The following is a 24,253-nucleotide window of genomic DNA, read 5'->3' on the forward strand; positions in this document are numbered from 1 at the left end:
ATATTTAAAAAATTAAAAAAAAATTTCTAGCGTTAAAAACATTTTATATTTGAAACATAATAATAGTTTGGTACTATACAATAGCAGACCTAGGAATTGAAATCTTAGGGGCACAAAAAGTGATCAAACATTAGCCTTTAGGGCACACGGCACACAAGTAGGTTTGTGACCTTTTGTCACTTATGGGCTCCAACTTTCAAGTAGTGGGCTTGTAGCCTTGTGCGTTAAAACTCGCTCTATTGGGGGGTCTCAATTTTTTTATTGAGTGAGGGCCTACACAAAAAGTATTAGAACAATGTAGTATAATTAGTGTAAATTTTTTCTGACAAATTTGTATATAAGATGTTCAAAATGACAAATTTGTATAGTGTCATTTTCCGTTATCAAAAAAATAGTTAACCATTGTAGATTCCCCATGGATTTATGTGATTTGTCGCAAAGGTCACAGTTATCGTGCTTAATTGGTTAGGATAATGATCCATAAATTGAACAACAATTGCTTAAATGTTAAACTAGGATTAAGACATATATAACACAATTGTTAGTGATCTTGCGACCTTTTTCATATTTTTGGACCCCTGTTGATCATAAAGTAGTTTCATGAACAAAAAAAAAACAAAAGAGACAAATATATAAATTAATAACCAACTAATGTAAGACCAACAAGGTCACATGATTTCATTTTGGAAGGCAAAGGTCTTGATATATAAACTAGGTCACGTGATTTCATCTTGGAAGGTAAATGTCTCTTGATAAATATATGTGACTATGTGTGTGTGTGTGTAATAGTAATTCTATCTAGACTGAGTTTTCATGGCAACCAGCCCACCACAGGAGACTGAGTTTCCATGGCAACCAGCCCACCACACAGCCATGAAAACGTGTTTTTTTTTTTTTAATAGTAGAAAAGTTGGTGGGTGAAATCCTTTTAGTTTTCTTCTGTCTTGCCATTATACAGAATAACTAGTTTTTATTTTTTAAAAAAATAAAAGGTTAAATCTTACAAACATCCCTTGTGATTTAGGCTATTTTTAGATGTACCCTTGTAATTCAAAAAATTTGATAGAAATTTTCCATACATAGATTTATCTCTTGTAAAATCATTTTGTCCGTTTCTTGTTAGATTAATTAATGTGATTTTTAAGAACATTGTTATTTTTACATTGTCGGAAAAACATGGTTGGAGAGGGAGGTATTATTAAAATTCTTATGGCAATATTGTATAATGTTTAGGCAAAACACTACTCTTTCTAAAATTATATCCATAAATTGGACCCATCACTCATGTAATTCCCTCGCCAATATTAATTAATGTTATGAATAGTTATTTATAATTTATAATTTATAAGCCAAAGTTATGGTGTATATCACTCTAGTAACCAGAGTTCGAATCACGTTTCAAAAAAGAGAGAACTAAATGAGTACGTATATTTATATATATTGTATTAATGTTAATTTGACTTTGTCTATGAATAAGTAGTTTTTTTTTTCTTTTTTTGTCCAAAATTTATGATAGATCTCAAAATACAAGGTTCATTCAAATTGAACATGTCACTCCAAAGAATAAGAAAAAACAAAAGGAAACAATAGAATAAATTTTTATTACGTCTCTTATAGATGTAGACATGGATATGACTGCCTATGTTTGAGCCAATAAAAATGTAACAAAGTTCATATTTGATAAGAATAACAATGCTTCCTTGTTTTCTAATAAGATTTTATTTGAGAACGACTTTTATATATATATATATATCATGACAGTAATTGTGTGTTAACTAATGCTTTAAATTTTTTTATAAAAAAAAAGGTGAAACCCAATAATGGATTTTTGTCAAGTAGTACATGAAAGAGTGACGTATATATTGTGTTCTTACACCTTAATTTAAGGAAAAAAGAATGATCTGTCATTATAACTGATGAAAAATCATTAAAAAAAATAACTATGATGACAACCTAAATGTGAATGTTACTAATGGAACTGGCTAGTCCTGCACGTAAATGTTACTATAATACTCCTAATCATATGACAACCTATTTGCCTTTTTTTCTTTCCAAAATGACATGATTGGTTGAAAGAATTAATAATTGTTCATCATACACTGGATTTTCGATATATAGACATCCATGTGATGTGATCGGTCCGTTTTCAAAACCTTGAGTATAACTTTTTAACTTTGGGAGCAACAAATTAATATAAGAGGAGTTGAGTAGTTGACGTACGTGTGTGTGTGTATATATATATATATATATATATATGATTTTGGATGATTCAGTTGTGAATTATGTGTGTGGAATCAATATGCTAGTGGTATCAATGATCATTCTCTATCATCAACAAAGACAAGTTCGTAGTTGATAGAACTTGATTACTTGAGCACTAAATTGTTTTACCTAGTCAACTTTTCATCAGATTTCAATTGAGAGCGAGATTGATCGATCCATTATTACACTTAGTGGGAGGAAGAAAGAGTAATTAGAGTTAGTAATGACAATCACGTTGAATGCAATTGCACCACAAGAGGTAAATCATTTTTTTTTGATAGAATGATTGATTTTATTGATAAGCATGGCACAAAAGCAATACAATCAAGTATAACAGAGCCCTAAAACACCAAAACAATCATTCTAACCAAGCTACAAACATGTCACTCCTTAGAGCCCCCTGTTTTGCAAGACTATCAACTACAAAATTAGCCAATCTCCACACATGATTGTATGTAATGGAAGAGAGTTGCGAGGAGAGATTTGTAATAGCAATAAAATCCTGAGCCTTAGATCAAGGTGTGTTAATTTCTTTTTGTAATCAATTCACAACATTCAGAGGAATCCGATTCAACCATGATATTACCCTTCTCTTTTAACCCAAATTTCACCGAGAACTCAAGCGCAAACCTGATTGCCCTTAATTCAGCAGAGTTGGAGTCTAGATTGTTGGCAGGGCCAGAGAATATGCAAAGAAAATTTCCATTACAGTCCCTCAAGACTCCACCCACCCCCAAAGAGTAATCAAGAGAAGAACTGTCAGTGTTCCATTTGAGGCATCCTGTAGATGGAGAAGACCATTCACAAAGGGGCCTAGTAGCAAATCATGATTAGTTTGTCCACTGTTTTGAAGCTTTTGGGCAGCATTTCCACGCATTTTCTTTCGGATTTCCAATGATGATTGCATAGTGGTCATGATCCACCAAATCATTTTTTTAGTTTGTCATGGTGTGGTGTGTAATCTGTGTTGGTGTGCCTGATAAAAAAAAGATTAGTTTGTCGTCCCAAGCCTTCAATATGCTCTTTGCGTGCGTTATCCACCTAAAACAACAAACACATTACTGTACTCCATATCCAATCGTCATTGATACCTCGTCCAATAAATGCAGACAGATTAATATATTATATAGTGTAGTGTCTATCTCTATATAAGGGTGTTCACAATCAATCCACAACCGTGGTTATTCGGTTTTTTTTATTACGATTTCAGATACGATTATGATTTTAGTAAATTTTAGTATATTTTTTCGATTACAATTACGGTTATAACCAGAAAATATTAATATATATTATATATTACATTATATACTATATTATATAATATAATATGTCTTATATAATATATAATATATTGGATTATATTATATATATATATATATATATATATATATATATATATATATTGGAATTGTTGAGACCTAATGGGATGGGAGGCCAAGTAGTATTTGTAAAACTCTGATTATGTCTTTATAAAAAAATTATAAATTAAGATATCGAATAACCTAATCATTATATAAATTATAAATTAAGATTGATTAATTGAAACTCATGGACTATTTTCTCCCTCTATTTAAGATTTATCATACTTCTTCCATTTCTTCAAAAACCGAACCTATTCAATCCGAAAAATATGGTTATTTAGGTTTGGTTATCCGAACGTATATGGTCCGGTTATGGATTCTAAAATATCATAACTGAATCAATTCGGACATCTCGGTTTCGGTTAAAAACATAACCGAAAACCAAATAGACATCCCTATCTGTATGTGCAGAAATTGTCAGCATGGAAGGAAGCTATTTACGGAAACTATACGTCTATTTCATGTACCAATGGATGAACTCGACAACATTCAAGAACAAAAACGAATTAAAAGGAGATTAGAATTTAAACTGTGAAGAAATTCTACCTCTTAATTAGTGATACGAATTTAGAACTTAATTAATCAATCAATTATAATTGAATTAAAATTCTAGTCAAATTTTGACCAAAAAATATAACAATATTTATTATTATTATCATTATTATTCTGGACCCATGCCGGATCGAACGGCGGCGCATGTGTGGTGATTGAGCTCAATGACTCCACACTACAAAATCTGGAGTGCCGTTGGGCCCAAACATATAGCCCAACAGTCTCTATTATAAATTAACAATCTTGTTGTTAACTCTTCAATCTGGAATTTTTTGCAAAACATACTTATCTCCAGTGGGTATATTGAGCCATTCACACAATCATTTTTTCCAACAAGGTTTTGGGAGAGTGATATTGAATCACCCACCCAAGGAATTTTTTTGCTTCGCTCATGCAAAGAGACTTAAAGAAATACCAAGAAATCGTTGTGGGCAAGTTTTGGCCCTAATTGCTTTCTTTGATTCATACATTTCTTAGCAAAAAAAGGGTCTCAAACAAATGACTGGATTTTATTATTTTTTCTGAAACGAAATGACTGGATTTCGACAGACTTCCAAGATGTGATGAGAGTGCAACATGACAACAAAAATATCAATGACAATAAGTCATAATCATGTGCGTGACGACAATTTCAAAACAAGTGTGTATCAATGACACTAACAGAAGATAAGCTGGACTGCAACTGCAACTTTACAGAAGTGTCCAGACCGGATAAGTTTTTTTTATTTTTAAATATCACATAGAATTACGTTACGTTTGTGGTTGAAATCGAACTTGAAACATATGCATAATCTAATCAATTGTCAATCAATCCAACTCTCATTGGTGTCCAGACTAGATAAGTTAAAGAAAGGCGCTATATGTGGTGCACGAAACATTTATTTTTACTAACTCTATATGGTGGTTTTTTTAATTTAAATGGAGAGGGGAATTCGAACTCTGATCATCAAAATTATACACATCATTCTTACCGTTTCAACTAGTAGCTCGGATGTCTATACTCCACGTGGTGGTCTTTGGATCAACTCTCAAACAAAAAGCCCACCATATCTAAATTTATTGGTCTCAATATGCAAATGCGACAAAAACACTTGGTTACTGGGCCCTCCAAATGAAGAATTGGCCCAAAAACCGACATTGCCATTAGAACGGCCCACATGAGATGAGTAAGTCCTGGCCCAGGTTTAAGTCAACTTCCATTCTAAAATGGGCCTGTTCAAATCTTCCAGTCCACAAATGCATAAGCAAAGTGAAAATGAAAAAACCCATTACTAGGCAACAACAAAACACTGTTCTAAATAGTCTAAAGACTAGTCAATATATTCAACTTTGAAACTCTGTAATACATCTTCACCACAAATCTTTACAAAAAACAATTTATTATACAGTTCTCATGAATAATTAATTATTATATTTAGGAACACAAATTTGAATGCACCTAATGCTGCAATCTCTCCAAACCTATTTCCTTTTGGTAGGCACAGTTTCGGCTTGATAAGTACAGAACAGCTCTTTTTCCCCATGACTTCCTGGCATCATCTATTTTCTATGAAGATTCATAGATTTGTATTGTGAAGAGCCTCTGGTTCTTACATAGATGGAAGGTGCAAGAATGTATCGAACTGAGACTATAGGAGCATCGTGATGACCACCGACGAGGTAAAGAGCAAATAATATATCAAATCTTCATTGTAGAGACCTGTGTGACAAGAAAAATGTAAAGTCAAGGAGATGCAGTCCGTCAGTGCAAATTCTAGTTAGTTTTGATCCACAACAAGCAAATCTAAGAAGAATAACTCTCCACTCGTTCGCTTATCTGACTCTTACTTTCTTCATTTATATGTTATCAATGTTCAATCGCTATATTTAGCATTAACCGACGTTTGTTCCATGAAAGTCTTGGGTTTATACCAACAAATTTCACATGGGTTTTCATAAATTTTAGTTACTAACACAGGATGATTAATCTATGATGAGGAAAAACCAGTATGCACAACCTCGTAAGCTTACCATTTTGACCAGATGCTGCTGCGGGAAGCGCAGGTATTTTGACCTCTGCAAATCCAGAAAGCAAGTGACAATTATTAAATACAGTAAGTATTAAAATACGAATTCAGATAGCAGCAACTCACTTGCAAAGAAAAGGGAAACCATTTTGGAATTACATGGATATAAAACTTTTTTTCCAATTGTAAATACAAATTCAGATAGCAGCAACTCACTTGCAAAGAAAAGGGAAACCATTTTGGAATTACATGGATATAAAACTTTTTTTCCAATTGTTAAACGGGGATGGGGGTTATAAACTTATAATGGCAGGCTTGAGTCAGCAGTTCCTCACTAGCATTTAGAATTAACAAATTGATATTCAAAAACTTACTTTTATTGCATGATGACGCTGATAATTGAGATGAAGAGGGCCATGGTGCTGGAATATTGTCATTGAGATCACAAATGAAGCTGATCCCGGTAAACTCGTCCAAGGTTGCATCTGAAGGCAAACTAGGCAGAAGGCATCCAGACTCTAATCCAAAAATTCAGACAGAGCAATGATAGCTAAATTCAATCTATCCGAAAGAAACAAAAAATGCAATATTACAAAAATGAAGTACGCAAATTACCTTGTTTGACTGACGAATTCAAATTTCAACACCATCGTCGCATCACATTGAAAAGACAAAGGAACATATGTTTGTATTAGTAGTAGTATTAGCAATGAATAAGTTCAAAAGAAATCCAATAGCACTTTGCTAATTGAAAAGGTCACCGAGAGAGGTAGGAGGAAGAGAGGAGCATAAGAAGAATCAATAATAATTTTGGAAAACTGGGGAAAATGTAGGAAAACAGGACCTAGACATACCTTGGAGAGAGAAATCCTTGAGACTTAAATGACAAAGGCTAAAAATATTTCTCGTAATGTTTGACTTCTGTAACTTCATTCCTAATGTTGTAGCACAATCCAAAGCTTGCAAATTGGTTATAAGGCTCTGCTTCTGCAGGTGAGCCACATAACTCTCCATGGCACCACAGCACATTGTTGTGTTACTTATGTCATTTTTGCAGCCTTTTTCTACGTGTTTCATGTCGGGGAAAGCTAGAGGGCAAACTGAAGCAGAAAGAACAATTGAAAACTAAGAAAACAAAATAATAACCAATGAGGCCAACACCTGAAGGGACTGGGAAGTGGCATCACTGATACATTCAAAAGACGGGAAAATGATGATCAAGCATATACTTGGTTGCTAAGAAAAAATGAAAAGAGTAATCCACCACCAAGGATTGAAGGTATTACTCCCAATGAGCACGAAAGTCTACCACTTTCAGCTAAAAATGTCCATGAATGAATAGAACTGATGAGCAACAAAGCAAATTCAAAAAATTATTTTTAATGCAGGCCAAGCACGAAGTACAGTTCAAAACTTGGCATCTTACTAAAGTTGGTCCGTTGCAAATTGAGTACCCTAGGTTCGATCGTACATCAGCCCCCCTCAGCTTCACAGTCACGTCTTGTGCATTGTATTTGACTTTTAGGCCCCCACAAAGTGACATCAGAATGTCAATAGTCAAACCATGCTAAAATCAATACCATATGCTTATGATCCCTAGATATATAAATTGAAATCCCTGGAAGGGTCTCGTAAGAGCCAAAGCATCAAAACAACAACCCACCGACTAGAAAGCAATGGTCGAAAAGGACCTGCGCACATATCAATCTGTTTTCATCCATGTTTAACTTTTAAACGAACCTCTATTAATATTGCAATTTGATAATCCTCTGAGAACTTCTTTGGCATGCGAAGGATTGAGTTTGCTTGCCAGCCAACGAAGGACAATACTTCTACAATCGTCCACCTTAGTCGAGTGCTCAGGTAACACTTGAGATCCATCCATGCCTAACAAGCGATAATCCTGCATTGCAATTTTTGTAGCTGCTTCTGCTATGGCATCCTGACAAATTCGGTCACAACATTCTTTCACTGGATCAATCTTCTTGCAGGCAGCAAGCAGCTTCGAAGTATTTACATTGTTCTCAAACTCATTAACATCTTTTACTTGGCAAGAGCCTTCGGTGAGGTTTGTTGGAAGAATTGAACACATCTCCCCAAGATTTTCGGCCCCACCCTGGCCCGCCAAGATCTGCTCAATATCAGAAATGCAATGCTTGGAAAGGGTTTCATTTAAAGAAAGCATATTGGTCTCTTTACTGGATTGACCAATAAGAATAGCAAGAGTGGCTTCTAACTGTGGACAACATATAACATTAGCCAGCATTGGTGCAAATATGGACCAGCAATCAATTGCAGTTATGCTCATCAAACTTTCAGCAGCACTGAAGTTTAACACACACAGCCCTGTCAAAGAAGAACCAAACCAAATGAAAAACATAACCATATATGTCAAGCCAAATTCTTCTACAAATTTTAATATAGCTGAACAAGAGAAATTAACCTGATAGTTTCGGGACAGTACGGTTTGTGAAAGGTGTCAATGGGGAAGGAGCAAGAAGAGGAAGAAAGGGCTCAATAGCCCCAGTTGGGGAGATATCAGGAGAGGCACCATCTGAATCTGTTAATGCAGAATCTTTAAGGTAATTCAACTGGCTGCCATAAGATTTTTGCAAACCTGCAAAGCAAGCATTGGTCTTTACAGAAAATGAAATAGGAAAATCATAAAAATTATTGTATCCAGCAACATAATATGTTCATGGCACTATGTACTATGTAGAATAAAATTATATGCACCACTTCACTTGGGTACTATTTAGAGACAGCTGCGATGAGATAAGTTGCTATTGCCATTTGCACAATAAAATATCATCATATTATGTAAAAGAAAATGCAGCATAAGTAAATAAGAATTATGCATGCACTTTCACACGTAATTTTACCTATACAAGCATATTAACATAGACTAAGAAAAGAAAAATGTTTCAACACAAAAACCTCCAGATAACAATGAGGATGATAAACCCAAACCGCACCACGACATCCCCAACCATGTAAAAACCATTTTAGCAGCAAATGGATGATGAAAATTCCAGTTTAAAATAGGTTTTGAAAATCATTCAGAAAGTTGAAATGCCTCTTCCAAAGTCCTTGCTATATGATTCCATGTAAAAAGTTAAAGAACACAACCAAAGAGAACGTGGGTGGAAATAATCGACGAAAACGATATCATAGAATTGAGATTTACTGTTTGGAGAAAAGATTGACAAACTTTAACTCAGAGAAAAGTTCCCAGCCTTACATCAAAGGCAACTGCCAACAAGACGTGAAAAAGCCACCGTGTCCATTCACTCATGAGCAGATTCTTTGTAAAACAAGTATGAAACTCACTATACGTATTCAAACCTTTTGAAGTTGGAAACCAAAGTACAAATTAATCATATGCAATCAGCCAATCACTCAGAATCCTTCTTCTCTAGATATTATTTCCACAAAAGCTACTTCATTAGACATCTATATTAATTACACAAAAGCGACTTCATTAGACAGCAGTCCACGTTAGACAGTAATCGATACTCACAATGGCAGCTCTAATGAATCACATCTCTACTGACATTAAAGATTTAACACTTTTGTTATGGAAAAAGGCAATGCAAATATGTTGTTAATTATCTTAACTAGCAGGATCATCCATTAAACTCAAAAACCTAGCCCCATCAAATCCTTGTCGTTTATTTTATAGGTAGAAGAAAAGAAATTCTAAACAAGGAATAGCCCCATCCCGTGCTCAATACCAAAGTCAAAAGAAAAGAAAAAAAAGTAAACACATACTACTCCTGCCAATAACTATAATGTCAAAATTGCAAGAGACAGAATGCAAGGGAAATTAGGTCAATGAGCCAGAATGAAGATAAAGAACTAAGGCTCAAGGGGTTATTAACGATGCAACTGTAAAATCCTAGAAAACCCAATTTCCGAAAGACACTATACAACTAAAATATTTACATTCAGATCCTTCCACCATAGGGGTTTTCGCAATTTCACAATGACCAGGCTCAGACAACTCATAGATCATGGTAAAACCCAGAAGAAACAGCCATTAGGTGAAGAATGCTTACATAGGAACAGCAAAAACAGCTTCAAGAAACCCATTTTGAGCTTCAGCATAAAAGGCATCCTCTTGTTCATGCCTTCATTAAACAACTCCCAAACCAGAGGCAAAAACCCTGATTACAGGATTTACAGCTGCAAATAATAATAATAAAAAACAGAAGAGTGCAAAGAAGATACTGTTCAACAAATCTCTGAGTCGAATTTTTCAGAATGGTGAGCATGTAACAAGAGCAGAGAAAATAAAACGGTTGAGAGAGAAGGGGGCCATGAGTGAATGAGCTTCAAGAGATGTAGGGACTGGAGAAGCACCACCAATAGCTCTCTCTCTCTCTCTCTCTCTCTCTCTCTCTCTCTGAGTAAAGAAAGAGAGGGGGGAGTGGACCCCATAGATACATAAAACTGAGTTATAAACAGCACCAGTGCATTAAAAGCCATCTATGCCATTTTTTTCTTCCATTTCATACTTTCGCCACTTCGTATCCGCCTGACTTCTGCTTCTTAGAGACATGTGGATCCGCGAGAAGCATGTGGATGGGCCACTTGCCAACTATAAGCAGTCATGGGCCATAGAATAGGAACATCATAGCCCAATTATATCAGACTACTCCAATTGATGATCAAGACCCGTAACTAATATTTGGATCTGGGTCTCATCAATGTGTTCGGCCCATAACGGGTCTGTTTGGGAGTGTCGTCAACTGCGGTGCTGTGAGTCATAAAACTGTGGTCCTGTGAGGTGGGTTTAAACGCAAAAAGCTGTTTGGCGCATCACTTTTAAAACTATGGTGTCGTGTTGTGAGGTGCGTTTGGTGTATCTAAATTACGGTTATATTAGATGACTAATAATATTAATATAAAATCACTTAATGTTTATATTGTACATTAATCTAAAATAAAATAATTGACCTAATTTGATTACGTAGGACAATTCAACATATATTATAAGCGTTTGGGAGTGCTGTGAGGTGTTCTGAGGTAAAAAGCTGTGGTACTGTGAGGTGAGTTGGAACGCAAAAGTTGTTTGGCGTATCATAAAAAACTGTGGTGCGGTGCAACTGAACGCAGTGCGAACGCACTGCCAAACACCCACAACATCTGGAATTCTCTGCCAGGCAAGGCCACCTCTCACCAATACGTTCGACACTCCATTTCCAACCCAAGTTTACGTAATATTTGATTTGTGATTGATTTCTCTCTAACGCAAGTTTCTACAAATTGTAGAGAACCATGAGTGGTATGATATCTCATAAAGGTCTCGAATTCGAGTCTCTCCATCCCCTTCCGGTTATCACTGAAAAATTGTCTTCGAGTTTGTCCGCAATGGAACCTTGCAGGAGAAGCTTCGTGGAAGCGATTCCGATTCCACTTCAAACTTCCTGCTGTCGTGTAGAAGACGCATGACCATAGCCTACCAGCTTGGACAGGCAATTGAGTGCCTTCACGAGAAATGCAATCCCCAAATTAATGGGTTTTCAATTCATGAATGTATATGTATGGACATGGGCCGCATTAAGGGAGTTCAGCCCAACCCAATGCCACCTGCTTTTCTAGATAGGGCTATTGAGGCCCAAGTTACTAATTATTTTTCTGATTGGCTGATATTAATTGTCTAAATTTGCTTGATTTGACCGATCAACATTGACCTCCAAATACAAGAGTATTAACAAACGTGGTAAAATAGAAGATACCCAACAATTACGACAAGGATTTTTCTCTGAATTATTCTTGTAGACGAATGAATCGAACATTGAACTTCAAAATACAAAAAATAAACAAACTTCTTACATTAATTACCAAAAGAAAATAAATAAATAAATAAAAATAAACATCTAAAATCCTAATAATTTATGATCTATATTCACAAATGATGAATGAAAAGGTAAAACTAGTAATTATTCTTGATAAACTAATTAACCTCTGGAATGCTCTGTAAAGCTGGTTTCCAAGACCTTTGTCGCTCCATTAATATTTTCCATCGATCATGATCATCATTATCATTAGTTGTATTATTTACCAAATCGGACAAGACTTGTTCCATGGACAAGCCTTGCAAATAAGCCATCCGTACTAACTCCTCCAGTTCTTTCTTTGTAATCTTTATCTTCACTTGATCTCTCCCCTCGGTAGACGACGTGGATCGTGACAAAGAACCACCACCACTGCCACCACCAACACCACCAGCAGCAAGAAGCCTCTCCCTCTCACCATTCTCATGATCATGTGGTGCTAGTGACTCCCACTCGTCCCCGGCCCAAACTGTGGACGACGATTCACGTCTAAGACAGTTCCCCATCAATAAATTTGGTAAATTTGTTTATGTTAATTGAATGAATGAATGAATGAATGAATGAAAGGAGATTTGAGCATGAAGAGGCTTGCTGAATATATACAGAGAGAGCTAGAAAGGAAGACTGTGTCTATGTGAGGTGGGTTTCGTGGGTTGACTAGGCTTTGTTTGTTGACCAAATACATAACACGACCAATTCCGTGTAGTTAAGTCTACTGACGTGCCAATGACGCGGCTAGCTTGTACAGCTTAAGCCGTGGTAATCGGTGGCATAAACATGCATGCCATGTGGTGGGTGGCTAACTAATAAGGCAGCTGGCTTGGCTAACATTAACAAGGAATGTATAAATTAGTTAATTTTAATCATAATTATGGTGTGAAAGGGAGTAGTAATATCGCATCTTTTTGCATGTAATAGTTATATATGATATGATATTATGAAAGTTGGAATGTGAACTTGGATAAGTAAACCGAATCTTTAATTTGACCCAAGCATGGATTTATTTTCTTTGTATTTATCATTTTCACTTTTTCACACCCCCACGTGCGAGTTAGGTCAATAATATTATTAGATGATATATATCTTCTTATTTTATAATGCTTAATTTGGGAATCTATGTGGACTAGTAATCAATGGTTTCTCCGGATAGTTTTCGTTTTAATAACCAATAACAACTCAATAGACATGTCTTTTGGACAACCCACTAAACCTAAACTTGGATCAGGCCAGGCACGCACAAATCCGTCCGAATGCAAATCACTTAAAAATAAATGTGTCAGCTTAGAATTGAACTCCCGACCTGGGATTTATATATATATTTCATAATTTTGAAAAACATAAAGTTGTCTAACTTCTAGCCAGTAAGGGGAGGGACTCTGGTGCGCAATTGTAGTTCATTTTGGCTAGGGGTGGAAAAAAATCGATTGAAAGTCGGACAATGACACGTATTTGTTGTCCGTGTTCATGGAATATGTTGGAGTTCGATGTTAGGGTTTAAGCATTTGGCTCTTGTATCCGACCATTGTTTGTGGTTCGACCATTGTTTATGGAATATGTTGGAGTTCGATGTGGCTAGCTTTTCAAGAAAGAGGAAAAGCATGAAAAGAAGAATTCAAAATATTTGACTGCCAGAAAGCTCTATCGCGGAATGTTCTTGGACGCTAGAGGAACCATCCCTCCCCCAAGTGTTGTGGCAGAGATTTTTACAAGGAATATAATCTGGTGGGTCTAGAAGAGTCTCTCATAAAACTCTCTTTTCTTATCACTAAAGACAATCTGCACGAGTTTAGGTGACAGAGTGCTGCAACTTGGGCCGATGTAAGTTGGGCCATGAACGGATAGGCTATTTACGTCGGTTGGGTTTTTTAAGGCCCAAGAAGATCCAACACATTTTGGTTCCATTAATATCATCATGCAATACCCCTACCCATCACAGATTCACAAGTAGAAAAAAAAAATCAAAAAATAATGAGAGCGAGAAATTGATTAAAGATTGAAGAAAAAAGAAAATGATCAGAAAGCAACTTGAAAACAATGTTATTGGAAGAGAGCTTAACAGCAAGGATAATCAGGGTCCATTTCTCTTTAGTGGTTTAATACTGTGAAGAACATGATTAGATTGCCTGCTAATTCATGTCTAAATTAATCTATAATTTTGTAGCATCATGGGACCTTATAATTATTATGATGTATTAATTAACTAAATAATAAGATGCCAAACAAATCAATAGCTAACACACACAGAGACAAATATTTTCTTCCAAGGATTGGACTTTCACAAATCACACCACAAGAAGAATTACAAAGTGGGAAGAGCATTTCACCATTCTCTCCCCCCTTTTACTTTAGAAATAATGATAGGAGAGGCAGTCATTTATGGCAGCATATACTACAGCGGGCAGCAGCAGTAACAGAGTCTTTAAGTTTTGCTTTCAAGTTTTCTATGACTTGTCAGAGTCACTGCATAACTGATCAAAGCAAGAGTAGCAGTTAGATATCACATAACCAACATTAGTTTTCTTAAAAATTATTTGAAAATGACTTTGCATCAGTAATTCCCAAAGCTAGATACAGTTCTAAAACTGCCAGTAAATTTGAAGTAAATTGTGAGGATTATTGCAGGTTTCAGGCTCAAAAACAGTGACTGATTTTGAAGTGTCATGGAGTACTCATGGGGTCTTGAGACATTAATGTGAGCAGGATAATGAAAAGATGGCAACCAACTCAATCGACTCACATTGATTTTAGCCAAACAAGCCACATTCTTCAAGATCAGAAAGAAAAAGAGAGAGAGAGAGAAAGAAAAAAGACCTGATCAGGAATTGACCTGCCTCAAGTGCTGCAACCACAAGTTCAGATATCATCTCATTCATATCATCATATGCAATGCAAGTGGGGATTTCACTTTATCTGCTAAATCTCATGTAAAAGATAATTAAATGTTCTTGTCTTGTGCATGATTTCCCAAGTCATTATTTTTTAGGCTAATTATAAGGTATAGTAAATTTTTGACCAATTTGATATATATATTTGATACAGAAATAGCTAGCATTTGTGTCTGTGGTTATATTTTGTCTTAAATTCAATTAATATGTTAATCTTACACAAAACTAGTTGTTTACTTTACTTTCTTACTGAGTAGTTGTTGTACCATGTTTGGCATGAGAGTGTGCTTAATTGCTTAATTAATATGACAATGTGGGGCAATCTCTTGGACATTGAAAGGCAAGATTCTTGTTTAATTATTAATCATTTTTAATTGTGCAAGATTGATTGATCAATTCAGTAGAAAATATTTTACGAATAAATAGTACAATCAGGAATCTTGAAAAATTATTTGAAGTTAATAAAAAAAATATATGTGGGATCCATTTCATAATGAACATATAGAATATACACTGCAAGGACTGTTTGATTGCACTAATATCAATAAACTTTGTGTTAGGTAATTTTTTTTTTTTAATATTTGTGACATGTACACTAATAATACTGCAATATTCATATCGGACTACAAATAATGATATGATTTGGGTAAGAGAGAGTTTTTTTTAACCAAGAATGACTCAGCATACGTGTCATTTGGAGAACTCATCAAACCTAATTTCGAACTGGGTTAGGCATGCATAAACTCGTTCGACAAATTAGTTGACTCGAGACTCAATATTAAATCACTTAAAAACAACTACGCAATTTAGAATCGAACTCCCGATCACTATGGAGAAAGATGAGGTGCACATATATGTTATAAGGGAGATGGGGTTGGTAGGACCCGCTTGAAAGTAACAATGCCTGCCTAATGGGGATTGATAACTATTGTTGATTCTTAACCCATCAGGGGGGATGAAGGTAGAATTAAAGATCCTGCCACCTGATCTGACACCACTTTCAACTTATGAACATATTTGCAAAGGTGCATTTCTTTAGTGGATTCCTTTCCTTTCCTTTCCTTTGTTACCTTTTCATTGTGACTTATGATCATAAATTAAGTTAAATTTCCATGAACACGTGCACATGGACAGTAAAAAAAGAGAGAAGAGAAACCATGTGGATCACCTGACTACTGTTGAGTGGGTAGTGGACCCTAATCCTCTGCTATATGAATATATGATTTGATGAAGGAATCTTTCTCCATTGGTCATCTCTTGTTCACTGCAATATTATTATTTATGGTACAAGAAAGAAAAAAAGAACCCATTTATGTACTAATCACAACTTGTGACTTTTCCCCACTATAATAAAGTTGTCTGCAGTCCCCTTGGGATCCACCCTATGCAGTACAATCATTGCAAAGGCCTTTGATTCAGTGGATCTTATTTAAATCTAATAAAATATAGCCACCAAAACCCAGAATCATCACTAAACAATAATTCTCTGATACACAGCTTCTTAATCAGTGATGATGATCATAAATTATAACACGGTACCCATCTGGAAACCATTAGGAGATCAGCTGCAAGAGCTGGTCTTTTGAAGTTTTATGGGGGGTTTAAAAGTAGAAGGTGGGATTCTGATTCTGCACCAAGAACATGACACACAAAGATCTTGTCTTTTTGGCAAAAACCCAAACCCTGTGGAACTCCACACAGCTACTGTTATGATTGTGGTAGTTCTTCTCAGGTTGTCATGTTCCGGGGGGTCTACAAAGGACACAAATAAGGGGCTTTTTTTTTTTTGCTTTTGGCACACTCCAAATTTCAAACTCTTGGTCACCATTTTGTTTAATAAAATATCAATTAATGTTGCATCTCCTATACTATTGGATGGATTAATTGTTATTGTTTTTTATTTTTCATAGTTATGTGGGACATGGATTACAACATATTTTAACGGCGAGCATAAAAGTTTTTCTTTTAGATATTTAATATGTGTCCAAACTCGATCATACTAACGTGACACATAATTTTTCACCTGATAACAGGATATAAATTACGAAAACTTAATGCATGACCACAAGGATATTGTTCTTAGTGGAAATCGAACTCAGGATTTCTAGAGTCCATATGATTTAGCCCCAAATAGATTCACCAATTAGGTTATCACCCAAGTGTTTACATGAGCCAACATATCAAAAACATTGCAAATACAAATTTGGACAGACTTTGAATTGATGCCACATGAAGTAGCTATAAACATAAACAAAACATTCATGGTCAAAAAATGTGGTGTACATGCAAATTACCAAAAAAAAAATCTGATCGACAAGCTAGTTGAGCATAGGATACTGATTAGAAGTCATAGGTCGAATACCACTATACCAGTGCCCAATATATAAATTGGGTCAGGGTCCACAACTGGCAAGCCCAACAAATGTATATGGGTCCATAGGAAGTCCGGTCACTGCAGGAACTGGGCCCACACCTATCTTTTGTTAGGGTCACCAATAATACAAGGATTTGTTTTATCTCATCATCATTAGGGGTTAATATTTGGTTGTTAAAATTTAAATAGAGTTTATTTCTCCAAAAATTTATTAGTGTTACTTACTCGAGCGCCAAAAACAACTTTTGTGTACAAAATTCATGTAGTGTGAATAGACTCTATATATATCAAAAGCCACTACTGTCTATAGTGGGTACTCTCATTGTGTCGTGAATGGTGTGCCTCAGGTTTGCTGAAAATATATTACAGCAGACCTGTTGTATTGATTTACGGGCCACAAATTATTATTTTTTTAAAATTATGAATGTGTTTTAATCGAGTTTACGAGTGCAATCTTTTTTTTTGTTCTCAAACAAAAATCAAATTCATCGCAAGAATGACAAATAATGTTTTAAGTTTATATTCAATTATTCAAAATTTTAATGTCTTTTATACTTTCAATTTAATTTTTTTTTGGTACAAAAATATATAGATATCCTTATAAATCCGATCAAAACACATTCATAATTCTTTAAAAGATGAAAAAAAAATTATAGCCCTAAATTTTTACTCCCCAACCATCCCATATGAATGAGAGACACTAAATCTTGAAAGTGTACTTAATGATTCTTAAACAAGAATATGTAGTTACTTTTTTACTTTGTCAAACTGCCCAAGGACAAAAATCATGCTTTGGAACATAAGGCTAATCAGTCTCCCGTGGGCTTGGGCCCTATATTTTCGATTTGAAAGTCTTATTGACGATTGAATGATAAGGTTCCTTTGTTCACTTCACAAACGACAAAACACAACTTGTAGGGTCCACCAACACTCCAATTTTATTCTGGACCGTCCAATGTGCCTAAACCATCACCACAATTATTCTAACACCCCAAAACCTGTTAACATCCTAAATCCACCAATTATGCAAACGCTTTGTTTATTGTCAACATCATTAGCCAAACATCCCATAGCTTTTTAACCCAGTCGCTGTTTGCCATGTGTCACGGACGTCACTAGGGCCCACGGTCCATTGGAAGCATACACGTGTAGGCCATAAAAAGGGGGAGGGAGTCTGATGTCGCAACCCACGTGGACAGTGGGAGCCGTTTTGGATTCATTGCAGTTTTGACATCCAGACAAGATATGTTTAAGCACGGGTCCCACTTGATCTTACGTGGATAATAACATTTGTCTCAAGACAAAAACCAAACCCGCATCATAAGGTTAAGTGTGTATTAAGCGAAATTGAATAAATATATTAGACTTGTAAAAATCATAGTCTATAACATGCTAAATTATTCTCCTTCATACAAAGTCTCTCTCGTAGTATATATCCGAGGAGGAGACCACTATCTCTTCGTCCTTCATACACCTTTTATTGTATGTCACTTTAGTTTTTTAGTGGTTCATTGCTGGTTTTTAGATCTAATCTACAATCTATGTTATGTTTAATAAGAAACGTGCAAGATTTCTTCGTCACATTATTTCCCATGGAGATCAAATATGTTTCTTCTCATCAATCTATCTTGGATTCTTCACAACACTAGTCTTGCTGGTGTGTTCCGTTCACTGAATATTAATCGTACATTTACTCCTTTTAATTTCTATAAGTTCAGGACTTCAGGTTTCATTTTCGTCCACTAATTAAGAATTCAATTGGAACAATTCATGCAAATATTATTGATTAGATTTTAGAGATCAAGTTATTTTAAATCTAGCCTAATCAAGTTAAAACACTTGGGTGGGATTAATTCCAATCAACATACTAATTTGATTTCCAAAAATATATCAAAAAATTACATCGCAAATATTTAATTTCTTAAAATTATATAAAAATATGTGTAGGGTCCTTGGAGCGAGACGCGAGACGCGCGCTGAGTAAAGCAAGCGACCTCCTGTCATTTTTTTAATAATTAATTTTACAGTTTCGTGCATACTTGGCGTCTTCTATTCTCACCAATCACCATGACAATATTAAAATCTCTGATTGGGATTGGGAAGTTCACCGTGAAATTCAAATTCAGATTATATTAAATTCGAATCCAAATGAAATGAATTATGCGATGGCGACTTCTATATATACAAATTAAATCAATCGAAGCCGCCTTATGCATTTTGTACATTCAAATGGACTCCTAATAGCAGTGGCTGTTCGGCTGCTTCTGCGTCGTAGATTTCTCTCTTTTTTTAATCTGATGATGTTATTATGGCTAAGGGCCGGCGACTGACAGCGAGTTTGAGCGAACGATTACTCGGAAGCAGCTACAGCTACAGCTACACTCAAGGATCCAACGAAGGGGACGATTCGGAGCTCGGGGAACAAGATGTTTGGTCGATGGTTGATGATGCTGATCGGAACGAGCTGTTTGTGAACAATTCGCAGAGCGATTCGGGTCCACGCGCCACCTCTGAGAATAACGGGAGTATTTCTTTCGGGAGGAGTCGCCGGATTCCGGGGGATGGACCCCACGTGGGTGGACTTTCACTGGCTTTCGAAGATTCTGGTAAAACAGGATCGCCAAGTGTGGTGCATCAAATCCGAGGCAATGACAGCGTGGCATCCCCACATGGAGGCCACCAGATGGCCACGTCGGCACCTGTTAACGTGCCGGACTGGAGCAAGATCTACCGCGTCGACTCAGTCGAATCGCTGCCCGACTCGGTTGAGAACAACAACAACAACAGTATGGATGAGCGTGACTCGGAGATGGTGCCACCGCACGAGTACTTGGCACGTAGCCGGAAATCCAGCGGGATGTCTGTTTTTGAGGGCGTCGGACGGACTCTCAAGGGGCGTGACCTCCGGCGTGTGCGCGATGCAGTTTGGAGCCAGACCGGGTTCGATGGTTAAAAACATTTGCTAAGCCGGAGATTGCTATTGACTTATTGTTGTTAATCAATATATATATATATATATATATATATATATATATATATTTTCAATTACTTGGGCAATGATTCGGCCGGGTGGAGTCGGTGTTGGGACGGAGTCAACTCGGCATTGAGTGAGCTCAATCAAGGATTGATGAACCCCCCCAATTGGGATCTCCCTGTTCTGATCTGGATTTGGACAATTTGATAATTTTTTGTTTCTCATTAGTACCATGTACGAGAATTTGCAGGATATTATACGCAGTAATGGCCAAAAATTGTCTCCAATTAGTGAATTATCTTTCTAAATTGCAATTATGAATTTATGGTGGGGGATGATGGACTTACTTCTAAAACAGGATTTTGCCTTAAAAAGTTTAGTCCTTTACAATTACCAAATGGAATAATGGTCAATAAAGTAACTCACTCAAATATAGGACTTGTGTTGTGGGCATTATGCTGATGGTTCAACATCCAAATGGGTACAGAAACAGTGAATTGAAGCAATATATAGGAGTAAATAATAGACATGGGAATAAAAGGCTATATGCCTAAATACATAAAACTATATTTGTGGGACCCAAACAGCTTTTTGAGGGAGGGCGACGACGGTGCCACAAGTCCGATAAGGTCAAAGAGTCCTTGATCCGTTTTTGGCCTTTGCCTTTTCAGGAAAAAGACTCGACCCTTTCATTTTTTTGGGTTCACAAGCACCATTGGTTTTTTCTTTATATATATAGAATTTTTTGGGTTTCCTTTCTTTGATAAAATGTGATATTGACTATGGATACTCATACTCCAAAGAAGTAAGGATGAGTGAATGTGTTTGAAAAGGAATAATTGCAAGGGGGGCCCAATGGTAGTACAAAATTGTAATTTTCTTTCATATTGTAAGATGTAATTCATTTTTATAGTGGCTCGAGTCCAATATCTTTGGGACTTAAATTCTCTTACTTATTTTATCGAGTACATGAATACAATACAATTCAGTATGTAAATAAGATGCGGGCCTAACCAAACTGTCCAGTCCCAACGACACTAACAGAGTAACAGTTAAAGCTTAAAGGCCCATATTTTTGAGAGGTCTATGTTGGGGAATTGGGCAATTTGTGCCTGAATGTGTTTGGGCCAGACTGATGTTTGGGCTTATTTTGGACTTTATTAATATTTTTTTGAAATCCATTTTTGCCATGAGCTTTCATAGGTACATTTATACTAAAGGGATGAGTGAGCTCTGGAGTTTGTTTAACTAACAACAATATTGTTATTACAATAATCAATGGAAAAAAAACCTGGACAAAACACCAGTGGTCACAAATACGAAGGAAGAATATTACAGTTCAAGGATTTATTAGATACATTTGATAGTTCGAAGGAGTGGTGGAGCCAAGCTTCGAACTTACTAGGGGCACAACACACAACTAAGCAAGACGAGTTCAGGGGGTAGTGTCTCCCGAAATTTTTTTGGGTTATTTATTTATATGGCACGAAGATAATCACTAATAATAGTTTCAAATAATAAATCCGTCTTGATAATGTTCATTCTTGAAAAACATATCTCAACACTTGTCGTGCGATGTACAAAATCAATGTTAACCTCAAAAGCGGATAGACCAAAAGAAAATAGAGATGCATCTTTGTTTGCACTCTCAATAGAAAAATCTCCATATCGTGTATCTAACCGTCTAAATTTAGATTTGGCCTCTCAATCGATTGTTGTTGGCTGTTGCAAACAACTAAACAAGGGGAGGGCTAAGGGCCCTAGACTTTGATAGTTGGACTAGATGGATTAGGGGTCTAAAATGTTTTGGTTTGGGACCTTTATAACTAAGTCTATTTACCCTATTAAAAAAATTAGTTTCAATATACATATTTATTAGAGATTTCGATACAACTACTTATTTATAAGATATGTACGCGCCATAGAGTCTCTATTTTACATACTAAATAATGAATATAAAATATAAATAGATATTTTATGTAGTTTTTTTTTTTTAAAGGCCCACAGGCCACATACACTCTAAACCATGCCCGAGGGGCATGAAGACCACCAGAGCGCGCCATAGAGTCTCTATTTTACATACTAAATAATGAATATAAAATATAAATAGATATTTTATGTAGTTTTTTTTTTAAAGGCCCACATGCCACATACACGCTAAACCATGCCCGAGGGATATGAAGGCCACCACAGCGGATGGAAAACTACTCAAATCCCAAACCCTCCTGGTGAGAGAAAGGAACCCTAAACCTCAAGGTCCTGGGCGGACAACCTGACCAACCAAGCTACTTCCCATTCTCAGATATTTTATGTAGTTGAATTTACATTAAATCATGTATTCTTAAAAAGTTTGATTTTCAAAAGATGGACAGACAAACCTCTTGTTATAATTTTAAAAAATTCGGTGGGGGCAAAATTCCATATATGTCTACTTATATATACATTAATGGGTTTTTAATACTCAATTGCATATACGCCCGCCGCTACTTCAAAACCCAGTTAATTTCTAAAACAAAAATACATATTTATGTTAATTTCTATTTCTTTTTTAACAATTACAAACACACACCTGAGCCAGTTGGAGTGGTAAAACTGTTATATATCACTTTGGTGATTAGAGTTTGAATCCTGCTCTCTCATTTCAAAAAAAAAAAAAAACCAATTACAAATCCAAATCATGGATCACCGTGTTTTCCTCAGAACCCAAATAGGGCACCATAATCCAAACTCTTCCCTCCTCTCCTTTCTCGACCACAAGCTTCAGAGTTCAGACCACCAGGATGTTGTTCAAGCTTGGAATATGATTAAATTTGATAGTTCAAGGATATAATCGGAAATGACCCCTTGCTTGGCCAAATCTTTTCCCCAAATGATGTGGCCGCCATCACGCAGATCCCCTTATATGGCCTCAATAGAGAAGATTCCCTAGTATGGTCTCAAAATACCCAGGGTCGTTTCACAGTAAAATCAGCTTATTGGCTTGCTAAGGGAGCCCCAGTTCTACGACAAGAGCAACATAATCACATTCAATGGGCTCGCCTCTGGAAGTTAGAAATGCCAAACAAGATAAAGTTCTTTGCATGGAGATTAAGCTATGATAGTCTTGCCACAAAAGTCAATCTGACTCATAAGGGTATTTCTCTGGACACCTCTTGCTATTTGTGTGGTAGTTGTGACGAAAGCTCTCTTCATCTTTTTCGTGACTGTGCTGCCCTTGTGGATATGTGGAATCGCTGTGATTTTGTGAGCATTGCTTTATCTCTTCCTGTCTTCTCTATTAGCTCTTGGATCTCAAATATGCTGGAAATCCTAACCCCTACTGATATGACAAAGCTGTTTAGTATTCTTTATCACATTTGGCTAGCTAGGAATGGGATTGCATTCAGGGATGAGTCTTGGAAGCCTCTTGAAGTTGTGTGTCAAGCATCCAAGCTGATTGGGGATTTTATTGAATGTTGTAGTCATGTAAGCCCAATTGAGTCTACTATCTCTGCTTCCACCCCCTCCCGGTGGACCCCTCCAACCAATGGGTGGTACAAAGTCAATGTGGATGGTTCTTGGAAACAAGGAGAGAGTTCGGCTGGGATTGGATTCATTATTAGGGATGCTTGTGGATGCGTCCATCTATCGGGTTACAAAAGAGTCTCGCCGGTTGGGGGTCCGGTGATGATTGAGGCGCTTGCTTTCCTTTTTGGGGCTCAAATGGCTACGGAACACCTCCTGTTTCCTTTTTGTCTGGAAGGCGATGCCCTTCAGGTGGTGAATGACCTTCGTGGGAACAATTTGCCTCTCTCGTCCATTGGTTTTGTGATTGAGGATACTAAAGCTTTAATAGCCTTGGTGGATCACCACATTATCCACACCTCTCGAAGTCAAAACAGAGTAGCGAATGCTCTTGCTCTGATGGGAAGACTGTCTTTTTCTTATAATTCATGTATTTTCCAAGAGGAAGTCCCTGTATCCACCACCTCTTTGTATTTGCTTGAGTGCTTCCCTGGC

General features: G+C 36.3%; 3 protein-coding genes across 3 annotated transcripts; 1 reads left to right on the forward strand and 2 right to left on the reverse strand.

The window, feature by feature from the left end:
- Positions 1–5,465: 5,465 nt before the first annotated feature.
- On the reverse strand, positions 5,466–10,608 carry LOC119989932 (uncharacterized GPI-anchored protein At1g61900-like). The gene is made up of 8 exons (XM_038835706.1): positions 10,240–10,608; positions 8,625–8,798; positions 7,922–8,527; positions 7,036–7,281; positions 6,797–6,805; positions 6,556–6,699; positions 6,186–6,230; positions 5,466–5,874 (listed from the first exon to the last, which is right to left on the reverse strand). The coding sequence occupies exons 1-8, from the start codon at positions 10,307–10,309 to the stop codon at positions 5,804–5,806; spliced, it is 1,365 nt and encodes a 454-aa protein (XP_038691634.1). The 5' UTR covers positions 10,310–10,608; the 3' UTR covers positions 5,466–5,803.
- Positions 10,609–11,929: 1,321 nt separating this feature from the next.
- LOC119989918 lies at positions 11,930–12,590 on the reverse strand. Its single transcript, XM_038835691.1, has one exon. It carries the CDS (start codon positions 12,525–12,527, stop codon positions 12,141–12,143), a length of 387 nt encoding a protein of 128 aa, XP_038691619.1. The 5' UTR covers positions 12,528–12,590; the 3' UTR covers positions 11,930–12,140.
- A 6,893-nt stretch (positions 12,591–19,483) lies between these two features.
- LOC119989415 lies at positions 19,484–20,571 on the forward strand. The gene has a single exon (XM_038834921.1). It carries the CDS (start codon positions 19,589–19,591, stop codon positions 20,231–20,233), a length of 645 nt encoding a protein of 214 aa, XP_038690849.1. The 5' UTR covers positions 19,484–19,588; the 3' UTR covers positions 20,234–20,571.
- The last annotated feature ends 3,682 nt before the right edge of the window (positions 20,572–24,253 follow it).

The sequence above is a fragment of the Tripterygium wilfordii genome, chromosome 21, assembly GCF_013401445.1.
Source record: "Tripterygium wilfordii isolate XIE 37 chromosome 21, ASM1340144v1, whole genome shotgun sequence".
Classification (NCBI taxonomy): Eukaryota; Viridiplantae; Streptophyta; class Magnoliopsida; order Celastrales; family Celastraceae; genus Tripterygium; species Tripterygium wilfordii.

Bases quoted from the DNA above. Each gene is read 5' to 3' on its own strand.
- LOC119989932 (XM_038835706.1), bottom strand. From the start codon at position 10,309: ATGAACAAGAGGATGCCTTTTATGCTGAAGCTCAAAATGGGTTTCTTG. The intron at 8,528-8,624 runs GTTAATTTCTCT...CTTCTTTGACAG, and splicing joins TACTGTCCCGAAACTATCAG to GGCTGTGTGTGTTAAACTTC. The intron at 5,875-6,185 runs GTAAGCTTACGA...CTTGTCACACAG, and splicing joins AGCAGCATCTGGTCAAAATG to GTCTCTACAATGAAGATTTG.
- LOC119989918 (XM_038835691.1), bottom strand. From the start codon at position 12,527: ATGGGGAACTGTCTTAGACGTGAATCGTCGTCCACAGTTTGGGCCGGG.
- LOC119989415 (XM_038834921.1), top strand. From the start codon at position 19,589: ATGGCTAAGGGCCGGCGACTGACAGCGAGTTTGAGCGAACGATTACTC.